Source organism: Lithobates pipiens, unplaced genomic scaffold, assembly GCF_037356315.1.
Source record: "Lithobates pipiens isolate NorthernLeopardFrog02 unplaced genomic scaffold, aLitPip1_a1.2 Scaffold_16, whole genome shotgun sequence".
In the NCBI taxonomy this organism is placed as follows: Eukaryota; Metazoa; Chordata; class Amphibia; order Anura; family Ranidae; genus Lithobates; species Lithobates pipiens.
Window position 1 is genome coordinate 54,277,056 of NW_027507748.1, and position 22,677 is coordinate 54,299,732.

Sequence of the window (22,677 nt, forward strand, 5' to 3'; positions counted from 1 at the left end):
TCTCAGCCAAGGTTCCTCCAAAGGTTGTTAGGAGCTTCTTAAGCAATGAGCAATTTCTGCCTCTTAAATTAGTAAACACAGCATCCATCTTTTAGGTGGTTCTTTCCAATGACCACTAATGTAAAGCCCCATCCACACTTGGGAATGGGACCCTGTGCGATTACACGCGGCAACCTCAAAGGGTGTTCCCGGCGATTAGCTGTTGGTAAAAGCCCCATGGAAAACAATGGGTGGTTGATAGGTCCCGCAGCCATGGGCGTAGCATCAGGGGTCTCAGGGGTCACAATTGTGACCCTGCCTTTAGCTCCAGGGGGCCCACAACTCTGCTCCCTGCTGTCATTATACATTTGATTTCCTCCACAAAATCAGAGCTGAAGTCCAGCTCCAATCTGCCTTGTGTTCCCCAGTGCCCCAGCCAAGTTCTACAATCCATTATTGTTTGCACCTAATTGGAGTATCTTGGCATGCAGTGGAAGGGGCGGGTAGTAGTGGGGGGCCCCGGGACAACTTTTGCATTGGGGCCCACAAGCTTCAAGCTACGCCTCTGCCTGCAGCTAATTGTGGCTGCTTGCCTGAAATCGTTCATGAAATGATTACCTGAAAATGATCGACTCTGCATGCAGACGGTCTGCGTCCAGGACCAATCTTTTGCAGGTAACCTCTGATTGGATGATTACGTGCGAGTGGCTGGGCATAGCTGCAGGATTTTTCTGCCTTCTATTGCTTTCAATGAGACTTTCTCTTGTAGCTAATCGCCAGAACCCATGCTGGGGTTCCTGCCTGTAATCGCACAAAGCCCCTGTCACGTAACTTAAGGCAGAGCCCGGAATGCAGGGAGCGGCCTCTCGTAGACCTCTGACTGGGGAGGCCCTGGTAGTGATGACAGGGGCTCGGGAGCACAGAGGAGCACAAGTGCCTGACTAGATGGTTGATGTAGGAAGCAGTAGACCGTTGGTGATGGGAGGTGTCCTGTAGTCCAGCAGCGGAGTGCAGGTGATGGCAAGGTACAGCAGACAGCGGGAGGATCCCTGTAGTCCGACAGCAGAGTGCAAGTGGCCGCAGGATACAACGGACAACGGGAGGAGTCTTGTAGTCCAACAACGGAGTGCAGGTGCAAACAGGATAAAGCGGGAAGTGGAAGAAGTCCTGTAGTCCGCAGCAAGAGATAAGAGGCAACAGGTCACAAAGGAAGACAACAGCTGGGTAAGGTGGCGGACTGGGAGGTGTCCTGTAGTCCAGCAGCGGTAAACGGGAAACTGGCAGGTAACGGAGTAGTACAACAGTCCAGGTCAGGCACAGGTGAGCAGATCAGGTACAGAAACGGAATCCAGAAGAGTAGTCTGGTACAAAGCCAAAAGTTGGGGGCAGGCAGCAAACAGCGAAGTCAGGAATAAGCCGGGTTCAATACAGATCAGGATACGGATCAAATGAATACAGATACAGGATACCAGAGTACACGGGAACGCTGTTGATCGGGCAGCAAGGCAATAAAGCAAGGATCCACTTTAAATAGCGCTATTGGCGCCAATTGCGTCAAACGGCCGCACGCGCTCCCGCGCACACGCATGCACGCACCGCCGACCACGATAACGCTCTTCTCACCTCACAGATGATCTTCTGCATCTTACGCCGCTTGGATGCCGGTGAGAAGGATCTTCCTGACAGCCCCATTCGTAAGTTTAAATGGGACCTAAGGAGCATTTTTCCCAGTGACCATCACACTAATGATTATTAGTAGAAGTTCCCTGGTACCAGGAATTTTACTTTAAAGGTTCTTCTATGTTAAAAATCTTGAAAAAGGATGTCCTGTACTATACAAGAAATACTATGTTGTCATTCCGGCTGGTTTCACACTGTTTCATGTGCATTGCAGCACAGGTGGTAATGCATACTTGTAGATGTGAATGGGCTCATAGGTTTTCCCTGTTTGTCTTAGCAAATAGGAAATAATGGGATTTCAACTTGAAAATTCTTTTTTTTTTATACAGCAAAATGCATGAGTCTTAATGCATGAAAGTGGACAAATGTGTCCAGGATAGCATTTCTCAACCTTTTTACCAAAGAGGAACCCCCTAAAAGTTTTGAGGTCTTGCAGGACCCTTACTAAAACCAATTTATCGGGGGTCAATGGCAAACGCATTGGTGGTCAGGAAGATTGCTCCTTACATCGCTGGTCAGTGGAAAGAATGCCCCTTACATTGGTGGTCAGTGGGGAAAATTCTCCCTACATTGGTGGTCAGTGGAAAGAATACCCCCCCCCCCCCCCCCTGCAACTAAAAAAAAAATTAATGTTGTAATGCCTATGGCCTTGCCAAGTGGTGTCAGCCCTGGAATTATGCAGGCACCATCAAATTAAAGGTCAATAAGCCACAGCTCAAGGAACCCCTGGCAACCTTAGGCAGAACCCTGGTTGAAAATGGCTGGTCTAGGACCTGATATTTGATCATTCCCCATTAGTGATGGACGAACTTCCGACGGGACGTTTCGCGAACGCGAAACGCGAACGGACACAAACGTTCGCGAAAACGACCGTTCGCCGCGGGCTCCATTGACTTCAATGGGAGGCGAATTTCGCAAACCTTTAGGTCGAATTTGCGGCCACGGGGTAATTATTAGGGGGTAGCACGTAGTCCCACCACCTGGACAATAGCATAATACATGTATGAGGTGAATTTGGGATCGATAACTACAAGCATTTTTTTTTTATTTGGGAAATTGTTCTGACAATTCAGGACTATGGAGCTAATGAAGGCAATGGAGGAGAGGGAAGGTCAGGGACCAGGGTAGGCAAACAAGAGGGTGCAGGAGATACAGAGCACTGACAGCAGCACCGTAATACAGAGCACTGACATCAGCACCGTGACATACAGCGCTGACAGCAGCTCCGTGACATACAGCGCTGACAGCAGCTCCGTGACATACAGCGCTGACAGCAGCTCCGTGACATACAGCGCTGACAGCAGCTCCGTGACATACAGCGCTGACAGCAGCTCCGTGACATACAGCGCTGACAGCAGCACCGTGACATACAGCGCTGACAGCAGCTCCGTGACATACAGCGCTGACAGCAGCTCCGTGACATACAGCGCTGACAGCAGCTCCGTGACATACAGCACTGACAGCAGCTCCGTGACATACAGCGCTGACAGCAGCTCCGTGACATACAGCGCTGACAGCAGCACCGTGACATACAGCGCTGACAGCAGCTCCGTGACATACAGCGCTGACAGCAGCTCCGTGACATACAGCGCTGACAGCAGCTCCGTGACATACAGCGCTGACAGCAGCTCCGTGACATACAGCGCTGACAGCAGCTCCGTGACATACAGCGCTGACAGCAGCTCCGTGACATACAGCGCTGACAGCAGCTCCGTGACATACAGCGCTGACAGCAGCTCCGTGACATACAGCGCTGACAGCAGCTCCGTGACATACAGCGCTGACAGCAGCTCCGTGACATACAGCGCTGACAGCAGCACCGTAAGCAGCCCCAGGAGGAAGTCAGCACAGCACAGGGATGGTGTGATCCCCTCATAATAAGAACCCCCAGGAGGAAGTCAGCACAGCACAGGGATGGTGGGAGCCCCTCATAATAAGAACACCCAGGAGGAAGTCAGCACAGCACAGGGATGGTGGGAACCCCTCATAATAAGCAGCCCCAGTAGAAATATGACACCGCTCAACCTCTTCAAAGAGGAGGGTAGGGGCATATAGTACGGTGTGCTTTTTTGGGTCAGGGAAGTGAGCCAAATGAATTAAGAAGGTCTGTGTGCTTGATTCCAAAAATTGTTTATAGACATATACATGGTCTACTGATCACATGTGTTGAATTCCTCCGAGATCCATGCCTCATTCATTTTTAGAAATGTGAGGTAGTTAACACTGTGGTGAGCTAGGCGAGTACGCTTATCGGTCACAATCCCCCCTGCTGCGCTGAACGTCCTTTCGGACAGGACACTGGATGAGGGGCAAGCCAACAGTTCGATTGCAAATTGGGCAAGCTCTGGCCAGAGGTCAAGCCTGCCCACCCAGTAGTCTAGGGGTTCATCACTCCTCAGAGCGTCCACATCGGCCGTTAACCCAATGTAGTCGGACACCTGACGGTCTAGGCGTTCCCTGATGCTGGATCCGGATGACACCTGTCGATGGGTCGGCTGAAAGAATGACCTCATATCCGAAGTCACCAACACATCTTCAAACCGGCCTCTTCTTGCAGGCGCTGTTGGATTGGTACCCGCAAATCCTTCTCTGGGAGTGGGAATTGCTCCTCTGCCAGCGCACGCAAAAGCAGAATGCAGCATTTCTCGAAGCAAGGCCTGGAAGTGCTGCATTCTGACAGCCCTCTGCGACGGCGGTAACATTTCCGCCATTTTGTGTTTGTACCGGGGGTCTAAGTACGTTGCCACCCAGTACTGGTCCTTGACCCTCATGCTTTTTATACGGGGGTCCCTATTAAAACACTGGAGCATGAAGGCCCCCATTTGCACTAAAGTGGAAGCGGTGTGGTGGCCTGGCTCCTGCTCATCATCCAGGATAATGTCGTCCTCTTCATTCTCCTCTCCCCATCCTCGCACAACAGGGATCCCAGAAAGGTTTAAAGCATGCTCTTCTTGCTCCTGCTCATCCGCCCCGGCACCATCCTCCTCTGACTCCTCATCAGACTCCTGTTGTTGACTTGTCTCAGATAGAGTAGCCCCCCCTGGGAATTCATCCAGCATTGCGACTTCCTCATCTTCCCGCTCCTGCTCCTCCACAGCCTGATCAATGACACGACGCAATGCACGCTCCAGAAAGAAGGCATAAGGTACCATGTCACTGATGGCGCCATGGCTGCGACTGACCAGTTTGGTGATCTCCTCAAATGGCCGCAGAAGTCTGCATGTGTCGCGCATGAGCAGCCACTGGCGCGGTGAAAAAAAACCCAGCTCCCCAGAACCGTTTCTTTCGCAGAGTTCATACAGGTAGACGTTAACTGCACGTTTCTGCTGGAGCAGCCTATCAAGCATATAGAAGGTTGAGTTCCATCGCGTCGGGCAATCGCAAATAAGACGTCTGACCGGCAGATGGTGTCGCCGCTGAATGTCAGCAAGGCGAGCCATGGCCGTGTAAGATCTTCTGAAATGGGCCGAGATTTTCCTTGCCTGCCGCAAGATGTCCTGGACCCCAGGGTATTTGACAAGGAATCGCTGCACGACCAAGTTTAAGACGTGTGCCATGCACGGCACGTGCGTGATTTTGCCCTGTTTCAATGCGCTAAGCAGATTGGCACCGTTGTCACACACCACTTTACCAACTGTCAAATTGAGCGGTGTTAGCCACTCATCTGCCTGTGAACGCAAAGCTGAAAGGAGTGCCGGGCCAGTGTGGCTCTTTGCTTCCAGGCACAACAGACGCAGCACGGCATGGCAACGTCTCACCTGGCATGTGGAATAGGTTCTGGGGAGCTTGGGCGGTGCAGTGGAAGAGACGCTAGCAGCGGAAAAGGAGGAGGCAGCTGAGGAGGAGAGGGAGGAGGATGGAGTAGGAGGAGGAGAAGAAGAGTCAGGCCTGCATGCAATCCGTGGCGGTAAAACCAAATCTACACGGGTGCCACGGGTTACATGCTTGACGGCCGTCAGAAGGTTCACCCAGTGGGCAGTAAAACTGATATACCTTCCCTGCCCGTGTTTGCTAGACCACGTGTCTGTGGTCAGATGTATCTTGGCACCGACACTGTGTGCCAGAGATACATTCACTTGCCGCTGAACATGGCCATATAGCTCTGGGATGCCCTTCTCTGAGAAATACTTCCTTCCTGGGACCTTCCATTGTGGTGTTCCAATGGCCACAAATTTGCGAAAGGCCTCCGAGTCCACCAGTTTATATGGCAGTAGTTGGCGGGCTATGAGTTCTGACAAGCCAGCCGCCAACCGTTGGGCAAGAGGGTTATCCGGCGTCATCATTTTTTTACGCTCAAACATTAGGCCCACGGAAGCCTGCCTTTTTGCAGAAAAATGTGAGCTTGGCGTGATGGAAGGTGGAGTGGAGGACAATTGTGAGGAGAGAGGAGAAGGAGAAGTAGAAGACGAGGCTGGACGGTGAGAGCCTGCAGTGTGGCTTTGTGTGTTCCGTTGCTCCCACTGGGCTCGGTGATGGCTGCTCATGTGCCTTCTTAAGGCGGTCGTCCCTAGGTGAGTATTGGGCTTACCGCGACTAACGCGTTGACTGCAAAGATTGCAGATGGCAACGCTATTGTCAGCAGCGGACACGTTAAAAAAAGCCCACACTGCGGAGCCATGTGCCGGTGTCCTGGGAGCGCCAGATGTGACCGTACATGGTCGATGACTCGCTCCTGATACATTTGCAGTCTGCTTTGTCCCTGCTGTGCAATGTAAGTCATTGCTGCTTCTCCTCCCTATCTGCTGGTCCATATCTCCCTCTGAACTCCCCTCCTCTTCCTCTCTTGTGGGCACCCACGTGACATCACTAGACACGTCATCATCAACGTCACCTTCCCCACCGCTATAAGTAGAGTAGGCAGCAACACCGGGGACCAACCTCCTCCTTGGGCTGATCTGGGTACTGGCGTCAGACTGCTGAGTAGCGCTTGTTGCTACCTCCTCTTCCTGATCCAATACCAAGAGTGGCTGCGCATCAGAAATGTCCTCTTGATATGGATCGGAAAATAATTCCAGTGACTCAAGCGGAAGGTATGTGGTGGTGGTGGTGGTGGTCGTGTTGTTGGTGGTAGTGTCTTTGGGGGTGCACATAGCAGAGAGTGAAGAAGAGGGTGCAGATCGAGAGGATGAGGAGGGTGCAGAAGAGTAAGGCTGAGCGAGCCACTCAACCAAGTCTGGTGCATCCTTTAAAGTAATTGAACGCACCTTCTGCAACTTCCCACTTTGGCTCAAGCCTGTTGCTCCTGCCCTACCCCTACCACCCCTGCGGAAGGGCCTGCCTCTTCCTCTGCATGTCATTTTTTAAATGACCCTGTGACAAAACTCTTAGTCCCTATACCGCTGAAGGACTGCTGCAGTATAGGTGAGCGGTCAGCAGTGGTGCACGTCAACCCTATCTATTGTGGACCGATAGCGGTCCTTACAGAACAGCAGACTGTACCGCACTCAAGCCTATGTACCGTAGCACCCTATACCAAGTTACCAGTCCTTATAAGAACTTTTGTGGACCAAGCAGGTTGTGTATTAGTGTTTAGCAGACTGTACGTCAGTCCCTATACCGCTGAAGGACTGCTGCAGTATAGGGCAGCGGTCAGCAGTGGTGCACGTCAACCCTATCTATTGTGGACCGATAGCGGTCCTTACAGAACAGCAGACTGTACCGCACTCAAGCCTATGTACCGTAGCACCCTATACCAAGTTACCAGTCCTTATAAGAACTTTTGTGGACCAAGCAGGTTGTGTATTAGTGTTTAGCAGACTGTACGTCAGTCCCTATACCGCTGAAGGACTGCTGCAGTATAGGGCAGCGGTCAGCAGTGGTGCACGTCAACCCTATCTATTGTGGACCGATAGCGGTCCTTACAGAACAGCAGACTGTACCGCACTCAAGCCTATGTACCGTAGCACCCTATACCAAGTTACCAGTCCTTATAAGAACTTTTGTGGAACAAGCAGGTTGTGTGTTAGTGATTAGCAGACTGTACGTCAGTCCCTATACCGCTGAAGGACTGCTGCAGTATAGGTGAGCGGTCAGCAGTGGTGCACGTCAACCCTATCTATTGTGGACCGATAGCGGTCCTTACAGAACAGCAGACTGTACCGCACTCAAGCCTATGTACCGTAGCACCCTATACCAAGTTACCAGTCCTTATAAGAACTTTTGTGGACCAAGCAGGTTGTGTATTAGTGTTTAGCAGACTGTACGTCAGTCCCTATACCGCTGAAGGACTGCTGCAGTATAGGGCAGCGGTCAGCAGTGGTGCACGTCAACCCTATCTATTGTGGACCGATAGCGGTCCTTACAGAACAGCAGACTGTACCGCACTCAAGCCTATGTACCGTAGCACCCTATACCAAGTTACCAGTCCTTATAAGAACTTTTGTGGACCAAGCAGGTTGTGTATTAGTGTTTAGCAGACTGTACGTCAGTCCCTATACCGCTGAAGGACTGCTGCAGTATAGGGCAGCGGTCAGCAGTGGTGCACGTCAACCCTATCTATTGTGGACCGATAGCGGTCCTTACAGAACAGCAGACTGTACCGCACTCAAGCCTATGTACCGTAGCACCCTATACCAAGTTACCAGTCCTTATAAGAACTTTTGTGGACCAAGCAGGTTGTGTATTAGTGTTTAGCAGACTGTACGTCAGTCCCTATACCGCTGAAGGACTGCTGCAGTATAGGGCAGCGGTCAGCAGTGGTGCACGTCAACCCTATCTATTGTGGACCGATAGCGGTCCTTACAGAACAGCAGACTGTACCGCACTCAAGCCTATGTACCGTAGCACCCTATACCAAGTTACCAGTCCTTATAAGAACTTTTGTGGAACAAGCAGGTTGTGTGTTAGTGATTAGCAGACTGTACGTCAGTCCCTATACCAATGAAGGACTGCTGCAGTATAGGGCAGCGGTCAGCAGTAGTGCACGGCAACCCTATGTATTGTGGACCGATAGCGGTCCTTACAGAACAGCAGACTGTAACGCACTCAGGCCTATGTACCGTAGCACCCTATACCAAGTTACCAGTCCTTATAAGAACTTTTGTGGACCAAGCAGGTTGTGTGTTAGTGATTAGCAGACTGTACGTCAGTCCCTATACCAATGAAGGACTGCTGCAGTATAGGGCAGCGGTCAGCAGTAGTGCACGGCAACCCTATGTATTGTGGACCGATAGCGGTCCTTACAGAACAGCAGACTGTACTGCACTCAGGCCTATGTACCGTAGCACCCTATACCAAGTTACCAGTCCTTATAAAAACTTTTGTGGACCAAGCAGGTTGTGTGTTAGTGTTTAGCAGACTGTGCGTCAGTCCCTATACCGCTGAAGGACTGCTGCAGTATAGGGCAGCGGTCAGCAGTAGTGCACGGCAACCCTATGTATTGTGGACCGATAGCGGTCCTTACAGAACAGCAGACTGTAACGCACTCAGGCCTATGTACCGTAGCACCCTATACCAAGTTACCAGTCCTTATAAGAACTTTTGTGGACCAAGCAGGTTGTGTGTTAGTGATTAGCAGACTGTACGTCAGTCCCTATACCAATGAAGGACTGCTGCAGTATAGGGCAGCGGTCAGCAGTAGTGCACGGCAACCCTATGTATTGTGGACCGATAGCGGTCCTTACAGAACAGCAGACTGTACTGCACTCAGGCCTATGTACCGTAGCACCCTATACCAAGTTACCAGTCCTTATAAGAACTTTTGTGGACCAAGCAGGTTGTGTGTTAGTGATTAGCAGACTGTACGTCAGTCCCTATACCAATGAAGGACTGCTGCAGTATAGGGCAGCGGTCAGCAGTAGTGCACGGCAACCCTATGTATTGTGGACCGATAGCGGTCCTTACAGAACAGCAGACTGTACTGCACTCAGGCCTATGTACCGTAGCACCCTATACCAAGTTACCAGTCCTTATAAGAACTTTTGTGGACCAAGCAGGTTGTGTATTAGTGTTTAGCAGACTGTGCGTCAGTCCCTATACCGCTGAAGGACTGCTGCAGTATAGGGCAGCGGTCAGCAGTAGTGCACGGCAACCCTATGTATTGTGGACCGATAGCGGTCCTTACAGAACAGCAGACTGTACCGCACCCAAGCCTATGTACCGTAGCACCCTAGACAGACCAAGTTACCAGTCCTGATAAAGAGCTTTGTGGAACAAGTGAGTTGTGAATGATTAGCAGACTGCAGCAGAAGGGCAGCAGTCAAGTATAATATTCTTTCTATATTTGGAAGAAAGAATATTATACGTGTACAAGCCTATTACCGTACCACTGATACCAGTCCTGAAAAGAACCTTTGTGGAACTAATAGTAACAGCAAGTCTTTAAAATTATCCTCACTGCCTGACACACTGCTTCCTGCCTGTCCCTATACAAATTGGCAAAAAAGAGTAGGCTGGAACGATTAGCTGGAACAGCTCTTTTGTGGACCTGATAGTAACAGCTAATGATGATGATGATGATGATGATGAAGAAAGACTAATCTGGCTGAGCTGTCCCTAAAATAGCAGCATACAGCGCTCTGTCCCTTTATCTAAACTGACAAAAGAAACTCAGGCTGCTGACCTAACACCTATACCAGTCCTGAAAAGAACTTTTGTGTACCAAATAGCTAGCGTTTTCTCTGTCCCTACTCCACACAGGATCCTTTCCCTACAGTGACAGAAGAAAGAATGTAAAATGGCCACCGGATCGGGTGTATTTATAGGTTAGGGGGAATGTCCAAGTGTCCATGAGCTGTCATGTCTCAATTGGTTGTCCTGTAACACATGATAAACGTGTCACGAAAGGTTAAAGTTCTTGTATACATTAAACACGTAAGTCCGCCGGGGCGAACGACGGAAAAAGGCGTTCGAACCCGCGGACGGCGAAAGTCGGAAATTCGCCGCGAAACGACCGCCGGGCGAACCGTTCGGCCATCACTATTCCCCATGTCCCAATAAGTAATGAGATTTGTATCAAGCTGTGTATAGTGAGTTCTATGCTTTTCTTTGTGTTTCAGGTTCGGAATCTCTCTGAGTATTGTCTCCCTCTGGCTCTGTGCCATGGAGACTCTTCTAGGTTACTGGCAGAAGCTAGCATAGACAACTTCAGTGAGCTTGGCATAGCATTCATGGAAGATCGCTTACAGATGGACAATGGCTCACACCCGCAGAAGATTACTTGTAAGTTACATTTTCTTGATTACTGAAGGGTCTGGTGAGGAATATTTTCTGTTTTTCAATAATTTGGAGCAGATGTGTGTGTGTGTGTGTGTGTATATATGTGTATACTGCCTTTGACACGGTTGGCCACCCACTCCTCCTCCATAACCTCCACTCCCTTGGCCTCCATGATTCTGCTCTTTCCTGGTTCTCCTCCTACCTATCTCAGCGTACTTTCAGTGTCACATACATTTCCTCCTCTCCTCTTTCTCTTTCTGTTGGGATACCCCAAGGCTCTGTCCTTGGGCCCCTCCTATTCTCTCTCTATACCTCTTCCCTGGGCCAGTTAATAATTTCCCATGGCTTCAAATACCACCTCAGTGCTGATGACACCCAGATCTATCTCTCGACTCCTCAGGTTAGCACCTCAATCTTCTTACGCATCACAAACTTACTGGCAACATATCAGTATAGATGTCACACCACTTCCTTAAGCTCAATCTTTCTAAAACTGAGCTTGTAATATTTCCTCCTTCCTGTGACTTTACCATTGAGATCAACGGCACAACCACTGGTCCCTCCACACATGCCAGGGTCCTGGGTGTAATCCTAGACCCTGGCCTCTCCTTCAGCGCCCACATCCAATCACTGGCTAAATCTTGCCGCCTTAACCCCTGCAACATCTCCAGAATTCACCCCTTCCTAACTAGTGACACCACAAAACGTATTCACTCCTTGGTTATTTCCCACCTTGACTACTGCAACTCCCTCCTCACTGGCCTACCTTTACACAGGCTATACCCCCTTCAGTTTATCATGAATACTGCTGCCAGACTAATACACCTTTCTAACCGATCCGTGACATGATTGCAGCCCCTCTCTCCACTGGCTTCCCCTTCCCCACCATATAAAATGTAAAATACTAACTACAACATACAAGGCCATCCACAACATCGCCCACCAGCTACATCACCAATCTCATCTGCAGATATTGCCCAAATCGTCCTCTCCGCTCCTCCCAGCACCTCCGGCTCTTTAGCTCCCTTGTTACCTCCTTCAATGCTCGCCTACAGGACTTCTCCAGAGCCTTTCACATCCTCTGGAACTCCCTGCCATAGTATGTCCTGTCAGCTCCTACCCTGTCCACCTTTAGGCAATCCTTGAAAGCTCACTTTTTCAGGGAAGCCTATCCCACCTCCACCTAAGAACCCCCATCAGATCACCCCCTGCAGCTATTACCTTTTGTATCACCTCTGCCTCCCTTTAGATTATAAGCTCCACAAGCAGGGCCCTTCTATTCTATTCCTTCTGTATTGTACTGTCCCCCTTTTATTGTAAAGTGCTGCGTAAACTGTTGGCGCTATATAAATCCTGTTTAATAATACATTTAGATCTATCTATCTATAGAGATTGATGGGTAGATCGATATAGATATAGATATAGAAATAGAGGGTAGATAGATATAGAGATAGAAATAGAGGGTAGATATATATAGAGATAGATAGGTACATAGATATAGAGCTATAGATAGGTACATAGATATAGATATAGATATAGAGATAGATAGATAGAGAATTTGACACTTTGCATATCTCTGTTCCATATTTCACTCCACAAGGGTTCCAGAACACAATGCCGGAACATATCTGGGATGGTGGAACTCTGGTATAAAAGCCCCATACACACTATTAGATTTTCTGCAGATTTATGTCTTCAGATTTACCAAAACCATGTAGTAGTACAAGGGCCTGCCTGTTTGCATACAAATTGAAGCTCTCGTGCTCCATGCACACTGGGCTTAAAAAAAACATCTGTTCTCTCGGGAGTAAAAAACGGTCATATAGAGCATTTATTTGTACAAAAATTTTTTTTCTGCCTCCAAGTTTCAATCAGAAACGCAAACCAGAAGGTTTTTTTTCTGCCTCTTAAACTCGTTAAACTCAAAATATGCCTCTTGTGCCACGTACACACGATCGTAATTCCGGACAGAAAAAGACAGATGAGAGCTTTTCATCGGAAAATGCGACCGTGTGTATGCTCCATTGGAATTTAGCTGTCCGAATTTCCGCCAGCAAAAAATTGATAGCATGTTCTCAATTTTCCAGACGGAAAAACTTTCTATCGGAAATTTTGATCCTGTGTATGCAATTCCGACACGCCAAAAACTCGCGCATGCTCAGATTCAACTAGGAGACGGAAGCTATTGGCTGCTGGCTATTGAACTTCCTTTTTCTAGTCCCGTTGTAAGTGTTGTACGTCACCGCGTTCTTGGCGGTCGGAATTTGGTGTGACTGTGTGTAGGCAAGACAGCTGTGTGCATGGGCACAGGATAACATTGAGCTGCTTCTCCAGGCAGAACACAAAACTCCTGTAGAAGCAGTGTTTTTTAAGCTAGTGTGTATGGAGCCTTAAAGTCTTTGTATACTGTTTTTTTTTATTTTTTTTATTTTTTTTTTTTACTTTTACCTACAGGTATAATAAGGCTTACCTGTAGGAAAAAAAAAATATAAGGTGTATAGGTTTAGGAGATATTCCCCTCGCAATGCGCTGCTGACTGCACAGCGGCACATGCGCACAGGGGATTTTCGGCTGAACTCCCGGCAGACGCCAGACTTTGCTGGAAAGAAATCTCCCGCGTGCATGCGCGGGAGTGAGGATATCGCGGCTCTGGCGATGTGAGTGGCGCAGAGGGAACATGTCGGCTCCCTCAGCGTGGATCGTCAGAGATATCGGGGCCTCGTTCTAAGGTAAGTATTTCATAATGAGCTAGTATGCGGTGCATACTAGCTCATTATGCCTTTTCCCTTGCAGGTCACAAAAAATATATATATATTTCAGCCAGGGCCAGATTAAGAGTATCATGGGCCTGGTGCTGAGGATTTTGATGGGCCTTTTTATGGAAATAAATAAAATGAAAAATTCACACTGTATGCGCAAGAGAACCCATGTGAATGAGCCCTTAATTTTTTTAAAATTATTTATTACATTTTTGAATTATTTTCTTCATTTATTATTATTTGTTGGAATTTTTTTTTATATTTTTTAAATTTTTTTCACAATACTTTTTTGGGAAAATGGAGCAGTGGAAGGTGTCAGTACTGCACACGGGGGGCCAGAGCAGGGGGAATCTAATGGACAGTCTTGGGTGATCAGTACGGGGGGGGGGGGCGCAATTAGAAGCACCGATCTCCCTCTAGAGGAGGTGGAGTGGCTTTCAGCTGCTTCATGGAGAGTCATAGTGGGAGTGGTGATGGTGTCGTGGTGATGGTGCTTGTGATTGCCCGCCGCACCAATCACCCGTGACTTTCAGATTCCCCTTGCTGCAGGAGGTACAAGGAACATCTCAGGCAGTGCAGTATCCAAATGGTCAGTCCATCCCTGCTGGGCCTATATTAAGGTAGGGGCCTGGAGCTGCAGCTCCAATAGCCCCTACGTTAATCTGGCCCTGATTTCAGCTGGTTTACTCCCGCTTTAAGGATTGACCTCATATTATATGGTTTTGGCAAATCTGAAGACAAAAATCTGCAGAAAATCTAATAGTGTGTATTGGGGGTCTTGGTTGCAATGTCAGGATAGTCTGCTGAAAATGGGCACCTTAAAGCCCCATACACACTATCAGATTGTCTGCTGATTTTTTTTCCTTCAGGTTTACCAAAACCATGTAGTACAAGGGCCTGTCTGATTGCATACACATTGAAACCCCTAAGGTTTGACCTCATATTATATGGTTTTGGTAAATCTGATGGAAAAAATCAGCAGACAATCTGATAGTGTGTATGGGGCTTAACAGTAACTACATCCTAATAGATGCAGCCACTGTTTGGATATTCGGACAGCCACGAGTGCTGGTTGTCAGAATACAATAGCTGGCAGTTGAGATTCCCCCATCCATGCTAAACAGCATTGTGTTAGATTTCTTTCATTCTGCCTAGCTAAATGAAAGAAATCTAAGTGTGTATGGCTGGCTTTAGGGTGCTTTCACCCAACTAATATCACTATCCATTCATTAAGAGAGATAGGAGACACTTTGAGCCCTAGAGAAAACAAAATGCAGTATTCTAAAACCGCAAATCGGAGCTCATCTGTGACCAATCGGAATATTCTATGCTAAGGTCTGGCTACTACAGGTCTCTGCTGTCTGTACATTGTGCATCTTTCCTCCTCCTGCCTGCAGATTGGATGTTCTTACACAATTGCTGCCTTTGCACAAGCGTGTTTCCCTAGTAAAGCAAAGCTTTTACAATTTCTTGAAACTCAAAGACGCTGTTCAGGGTTGAGCTGTGAAATCAGATGATTGTACTTTGTGGAAGTTCCGCAGTCGCACACACTCGCTGCCTTGTTTATTATTCTAATACTCCAGATTCCGGCTCTACAGAAATATTTCGGTCAGATGATTGAGCAGTTAGTGTTTTAGGTTGGTTTTCCATTATATTCAGTTTGAAGCAGCTTCTTCAGGCTTGGGAAGGTTTTAGGGGTGAGTTTGCTGTGATCACCGTGATTATCTCTGTTTCTTTGTCAGTTTTTCTTTTTTCATTAGTTATCAAACTGTCTTCAGTTAAAGCTGAAGTTTAGGTGTGTCAATTTTTATATAGTTACATTAGTCCAGCTTTGACCAATGTAAGTACACTATATTGTCAAAAGTATTGGGCCGCCTGCCTTTACATGCACTTTAATGGCACCCCAGTCTTAGTTTATGGGGTTCAAAATTGAGTTGGCCCACCCTTTTAGCTATAATAGCTTCAACTCTTCTGGCACTGATGTTGGACGAGAAGGCCTGGCTCGCAGTCTGCACTCTAATTCCCAAAAGTGTTCAGGTTGAAGTCAGGACTCTGTGCAGGCCAGTCAAGTTCCTCCACCCCAAACACACTCATCCATGTCTTTATGGACCTTGCTTTGTGCACTGTCATGTTGGAACAAGAGGGGGCCATCCCAAAATTGTTCCTACAAATTTGGGAGAATGAAGTTGTCCAAAATGTCTTGGTATGCTGACACCTTAAGATTTCCCTTCATTGGAACTAAAGGGCCAAGCCCATCCCCTGAAAAACAACCCCACATCATAATCCCCCCTCCAATAAATGATTTGGACCAGTGCACAAAGCAAGGTCCATAAAGACATGGATGATGGAGTTTGGGGTGGAGGAACTTGACTGTGATCAGTGATTATCTCTGTTTCTTTGTCAGTTTTTCTTTTTTCTTTAGTTATCAAACTGTCTTCAGTTAAAGCTGAAGTTTAGGTGTGTCAATTTTTATATAGTTACATCAGTCCAGCTTGAACCAATGTAAGTACACTATATTGTCAAAAGTATTGGGCCGCCTGCCTTTACATGCACTTGAACTTTAATGGCATCCAAGTCTTCATCTGTAGGGTTCAATATTGAGTGCTGTGCAGGCCAGTCAAGTTCCTCTGCCCCAACTCACTCATCCAATGTCTTTATGACCCGGAGGCTAGTAGAGATGACGGTATTAACGATGCCTACTACAGTGTTTTCCATCTTCCATGGGGATCCCACAGGTATGGCACATGCCTACTTATATTGGTAAGCTGTAAAATTTAAATTTTGGCAAGGTTGTCCACAAGGTTTAGGAGTGTGCCTATAGGAATGTTTGACCATTCTTCCAGAAGCGCATTTGTGACATCAGGAACTGATGTTGAACAAGAAGGCCTGGCTCGCAGTCTCCACTCTAATTTATCCCCAAAGGTGTTCTATCAGGTTGAGGTCAGGACAGTCAAGTGGGCCATCCCCAAACTGTTTCCACAAAGTTGGGAGCATGAAATTGTCCAAAATGTCTTGGTATGCTGATGCCTTAAGAGTTCCCTTCACTGGAACTAAGGGGCCAAGCCCAACCCCGAAAAGCAACCCCACACCATAATCCCCCCTCCACCAAATGACTTGGACCACTGCACAAAGCAAGGTTCATAAAGACATTGGATGAGTGCGTTTGAGGCAGAGGAACTTGACTGGCCTGCACAGTCCTAACCTGAACCTGATAGAAACCTTTGGGATGAATTGGAGCGAAGTCTGCGAGCCAGGCCTTCTCATCCAACATCAGTGCCTGACCTCACAAATGCGCTTCTGGAAGAATGGTCAAACATTCCCATATACATGTTCCTAAACCTTGTGGACAGCCTTCCCAGAAGAGTTGAAGCTGTTATAGCTGCAAAGGGTGGGCCAACTCGAACCCTGCGGAAGACTGGGATGCCATTAAAGTTCATGTGCGTGTAAAGGAAGGCGTCCCAATACTTTTAACAATATAGTGTATGTGCAATACCTATGGTATCTCTGTATAACTACCGAGATCACCGGTACTACAGTAATCTCCACTATCTTCTGGGTCCTGCCCTAAGTGGCTGCTTTAAGACTAGCTCAACAGGGTAGCCACCCAAGGAAAACTTTATATTCCTTTAGAAAATGCCGTGTTCTCTGATTGAATGAGGTTGGGTGGTGATGTCACCATTTCCCCCTCGTCCAGTGAGAGAACACTTTGCATCAGTTGAGAAAAATGCAAAGTGTTCTCTAAATGAAGCATGGTAGCTCCTTGGCATAGGACCCGGAGGCTAGTAGAGATGACGGTATTAACGATGCCTACTACAGTGTGTTCCATCTTCCATGGGGATCCCACAGGTATGGCACATGCCTACTTATATTGGTAAGCTGTAAAATTTAAATTTCGGCTTTAAAACTTCATGAGACCCTCATATGGTGTTCACCACTTGGGGCTTGTCAGGTCCCGCTGGCCATGTTCAGGGTGGTTTTAGTGAAGTTCCATTACTGCAGTGTATGAAGACCATAAATCTGGCATCGTGCCTCACTGCATACAGATTTCTCAAACAAATAATTTTTGGTGTACTTGCTGCCAAGTTTTCATCTGGAGATCCTGCCAGTAATCGCACTTCCCGATGCAGGCCGACAACGCTAATCTTCTGCTTTGCAATTAGCAGCGGCATTGTCGGCCTGCTGTGTGCACGTCTTCAGTTGGGTGATAGCCTGCCTTTCAGGTCCACACATGCCTCCTGCAGACCTGATGGGACAGCTCAACGGCCAACTAAAGCAGCTCACTCTGCAAGCTGACAATGCCACTGCTTGCCACTTTTCAGCCTTTCAGAGAAAGCCTTCCAATGGGGACTTTGTTGCAAGGTCAACTAAGAGAGGTTTTTCTTTTTTTTTTTCTTCACTTAAAGCATAACTTCACTCAAAAGAGGAAGTTCTGCTTGTTTGCCTTCTCCCCCCTTCTTAATTCTCTTTTTCACCCAGGTGATTAGAGCAGAAGTCCCCCCCCCCCCCTGCCTACAGCCTTCTGGGACACATTGCAGGTCCCAGAAGACTGCGGGACCATTCACAAAGCGCAACGTGGCTCGCGCATACAAAGCTGGGTTTGCAGCCGGCTTCTCTTAGCTAAGATGCTGGTGTTAGGGACCTGAAGCCCAATGAAGAATTTGCTCGAGTGAGGATGGCGCTGGATCCTTTAACAAGTGATATTAAAAGTTAACAGCTATTTTGTTGATGCTTACTTAGATTTTTGGGGGGGAAGTGAAGCTCCTCTTTAATTTTAAGTCTAAAGGACAGGAACTAAAGTCTATTCTACCAAGTGAGGCACAGAAGGCAAAAAAAAGCATGATAGTTTTTAACCCTCCCCAACACTATTCAGCATGTGTTTGACTGCATTTCCATATTTTGTGTTTTAATTGCATTGTCTTTTAAATATGTGGTATTGTCGTCCCTTAGCTGTGCACTTAAAAGAGACCGCTACGACTGAAGGAGAAGACCCACACAACCCTCATTTATATTTGGCTCAGAGGAAAGCTGCCCTTGAGCTAAATCTTATTTCTGATAGGACTTTTGGAAAGGACATGGGTGTGGCTGAAAGCACCGAGATGCAGAACCCCGACAACAGCAGTGAAAACACCAATTCAAACAGGAGAACAGGCCTGGGACAGGGAGAGGAAGCTAGTGGTGAACATCGTCATCTTCACTTGTCCAGCTGCCACGAGTGCCTTGAACTGGAGAACTGCACCATAGAGTCGGTCAAATTTGCTTCAGCAGACAACATTCCGGACCTTCCTGATGATTGCATCAGCTTGGAGGATCATTTTGATGGGGGTCATTCCAGTGAGACCTCAAATCTTAATGTCAGCGGGAAGCCACCTAACGTTCTCGTCTATAGTAGCTCTTCTTTTCCGGAACAGTTTAACCAAGTCAAATCAGTGCTCCTCCAATGCTTTGATAGCTGTCGATACGTTGTGTACCCTCTCCCTGAGGAGCAGGCTCTCACAGCCCCATGGATGGACAATTGCTTACTGTTGGTTCTAGTGGGTGAGGAACCCATACCTTCCAATCTTCATAGATGCTTTACTTCCTATCTGGAAAAAGGTGGGAAGATCCTTGGGTTAGCCTCCTCTTATACGTTTGGTAATGTAGCTCTGAAAAGAAAATCTGAACTTCTGGGCTTAGTTCAAGACCTGGTTTTTGATGGACCCAATGGCAATCAGATTAGTCTCAATGTCATGGTCAGTGGGTTTACGTATGAGGAGGGCTTGGTAGAGTCATGTGATAAGGTGGATAAATGGGGACGGTTAAACAATGACAGCCAGGACCTGATGATGGTGCGTCAAGCGTGTGGTGACAACAGCGGAGAAGCTGTCTTATGCCAGGTATAATTTCCACTTCAGCTCTGCCAGTTTGTATGTTAAAGTGATATTAATGCTGTGGATTGTTTTACATTAAGATAACAAACATATTATACTTGCCTGCTCTGTGCGGTGGTTTTGCACACAGCAACCCCGATCCCCTTCTTCTCGGATCCCCCATCGGTACTCCTGGTCCCTCCATCCTGCCAAGTGCCCCCCACAGCAAGAAGCTTCTTATGGGGCACCCAGGCAATCTCCCTCCCAAACCACTACTCTACGTGTCCATTCACACATAGAGCCAAGGTTCGCAGCCCCACCCCTCTCCTCATTGGCGCACTGGCTGTGATTGACACTCCCACTGCTGTTTCAACCATTGGGGAGGGATAGTCCCTGGAGAGCTGAGGCTCAAGTGCAGAGCACTGGAGGAAGATTGGGCTCAGTAAGTATTTGGGCGGGCTGCTGCACAAAGGTTTTTTACCTTCATGCATAGAATGCATGAAGGTAAAAAACCTTAAACATTTAGAACCACTTTAAGCATATTAAATGCTTACAGTGTCTTGAAAAAGTATTCAAACCACTTGAAATTGTCCACCTTTTTGTCGTGTTACAACCAAAAACTTAAATGTATTTTATTGGGATTGTATGTGATAGACCAACACAAAGTGGCACATACAAAAAGTGGAAGTAAAATGATGAATGGGTTTTCAAACTTTTTTCAAATAAATATGTGAAAAGTGTGGCATGCATTTGTATTCAGTCCATACTTTTGTAAAACCACCTTTCGTTGCAATTAAAGCTGCAAGTCTTTTTGGGGATGTCTCTACCAGCTTTGCACATCTAGAAAGTGAAATTTTTGCCCATTCTTTGCAAAATAGCTCAAGTTCTGTCAGATTGGATGGAGAGCGTCTGTGAACAGCAATTCTCAGGTCTTGCCACAGATTCTCAATTGGATTTAGGTCTGGACTTTGACTGGGCCATTCTAACACATGAATATTCTTTGACCTAAATCATTCTATTATAGCTCTGGCTGTATGTTTAGGGTCGTTGTCCTGCTGGAATGTGAACCTCGGCCCCAGTCTCAAGTCTTTTGCAGACATTAACAGGTTTTCTTGTAATATTACCCTGTATTTGGCTTCATTCCTCTTCCCATCAACTCTGACCAAGGGTGATATGAAGTGTAAGTTTTCCGCCACACATAGCCTTTTTTTTGCTTTTAGGCCAAAAAGTTCAATTTGTGTATCATCTGACCATAACCCCTTCTTCTACATGTTTGCTGTGTTCCCCACGTGGCTTCGTGACTGCAAATGAGACTTCTTATGGCTTCTTTCAGCAATGGCTTTCTTCTTGCCACTTTTCCATAAAGGCCAGATTTGTGGAGAGCACGACTAATAGTCATCCTGTGGACAGATTCTCCCGCCTGAGCTGTGGATCTCTGCAGCTCCTCCAGAGTTACCATGGTCCTCTTGGCTGCTTCTCTGATTAATGCTCTCCTTGCCCGGCCCGTCAGTTTAGGTGGACGGCCATGTCTTGGTAGGTTTGCAGTTGTGCCATACTCTTTCTATTTTTAGATGATGGATTGAACCGTGCTCTGTGAGATGTTCAAAGCTTGGGATATTTTTTTTATAAACTAAACCTGCTTTAAACTTCTCCACAACTTTATCCCTGACCTGTCTGGAGTGTTCCTTGGTCTTCATAATGCTGTTTGTTCCCTAAGGTTCTCTAACAAACCTCTGAGGGCTTCACAGAACAGCTGTAATTATACTGAGATTATTATACACACAGGTGGAACTCTATTTACTAATTAGGTGACTTCTGAAGGCAATTGGTTCCACTAGATTTTGGTTAGGGGTATTAAAGTAAAGGGGGCTGAATACAAATACACGCCACGCTTTTCATTTGTAAAAAATTTGGAAAACCATTTATCATTTTCCTTCCACTTCACAATTATGTGCCACTTTGTGTTAGTCCATCACATAAAATTCCAATAAAATACATTTACGTTTTTGGTTGTAACATGACAAAATGTGGAACATTTCAAAGGGTATAAATCATTTTTCAAGGCACTGTAAATAAATGTAAAAGTGTAAATGCTGGGTTTAATGCTGCTTTATGGAAACTGGCCAAACACCAGTTAGATGTACCAGTAGCTAAAGCAGGCCATAGATGAGTCAAAAATAGAACAAAAATTCTTGCCGATCATCAGGTCATTTGGTTTTCGCATCATTACTGTGACAGGAGATTTTTGTGCCACGATCGAAAATGCCTAATCCAACATGCTGGATTTTTTTTTTTTCCACAAAAACAAAACAAAGGACACAATCGTATGCTTCATTTTTGTTTTTAGATCGACAGAACATTCGGTTTTCGACTCATCTGTGACTGGCCTAACCGGCGCAGGGGTCAGTCCACCAAAAAGCATTGTTTTAGATATTGATGAAGCCTGTTGGACTGTGCCAACCTCTGGGGTTTTTTTTATGACTTGGATACTCCAACTGTGGAACCTCTCTGTCATAATTCCAAAACTTTGCTCCTGTTTACCTGGAAGTTTTGAATGCTTTTGCCCACCTGGAACATCTTGCATTCTAATAAAAATACTCAGCAGGGAGAATAGGAACCCCTTATGATGGCCACATTAGGTGTGTAGACCAAAGGTAATTAAAGTATAACTAAAGGTAAAACTTTTTTTTCTTCTTAGTTTTGGATAGATTGGAGAGAGATTAGAATACCTGTCAGGTCCTGTAGCTGCCTGTATCCCCATTAGGGATATTCACCCTCTCTATTTGTCCTGTTTACCATTATCATTGAAAGTGAAAGAAAATCCCACATTTTGGGTTGTCCCCAGAAAAGTAATAGAGGGAAAATCTTCCAATGGGGACACTAGTTCCGGTGATCTGAGCCCCCCCCAAGAAATTCCCTTAAAATTAAAATTGATTAAATTTAATTCAAATGTAATTAAATTGCATTTTTGCTTTGTGGTGCTAAGATACAATTAAGTTACGCTTTAAATCCCCCCCCCAAAAAAAAATATGCATTTGATGACCAGCTGCACAAATATCTTGAAAATAAAAAGAGTGCAACTGCCACCATTTTATCCTACGGGGCCTCTCTTTTCAGAAAAATATATTATGTTGGTTAAAGTGGAGGGCCACCCTGAAAAAAAAAAATATATAAAAAATTACAAAAAAATATAAAAAAAAAAAAAAATGAAAAAAAATTTTTTTTTTTTTACTTACCAGAAGTGCCTGTTGCTAGGC

The 22,677-nt window shown here is 46.7% G+C and overlaps 1 protein-coding gene across 2 annotated transcripts in view; it reads left to right on the plus strand.

Moving 5' to 3' along the window:
- The window catches only part of HLCS (holocarboxylase synthetase), a 289,685-nt gene that overhangs the window by 27,250 nt on the left and 239,758 nt on the right, over positions 1-22,677 (plus strand). For both annotated transcript variants that reach the window (XM_077479916.1, XM_077479917.1), the window contains 2 exons: positions 10,656-10,818; positions 18,522-19,447. In XM_077479916.1, the coding sequence (XP_077336042.1) occupies positions 10,656-10,818; positions 18,522-19,447 (1,089 nt within the window). The remainder of the gene's footprint in view (positions 1-10,655; positions 10,819-18,521; positions 19,448-22,677) is intronic.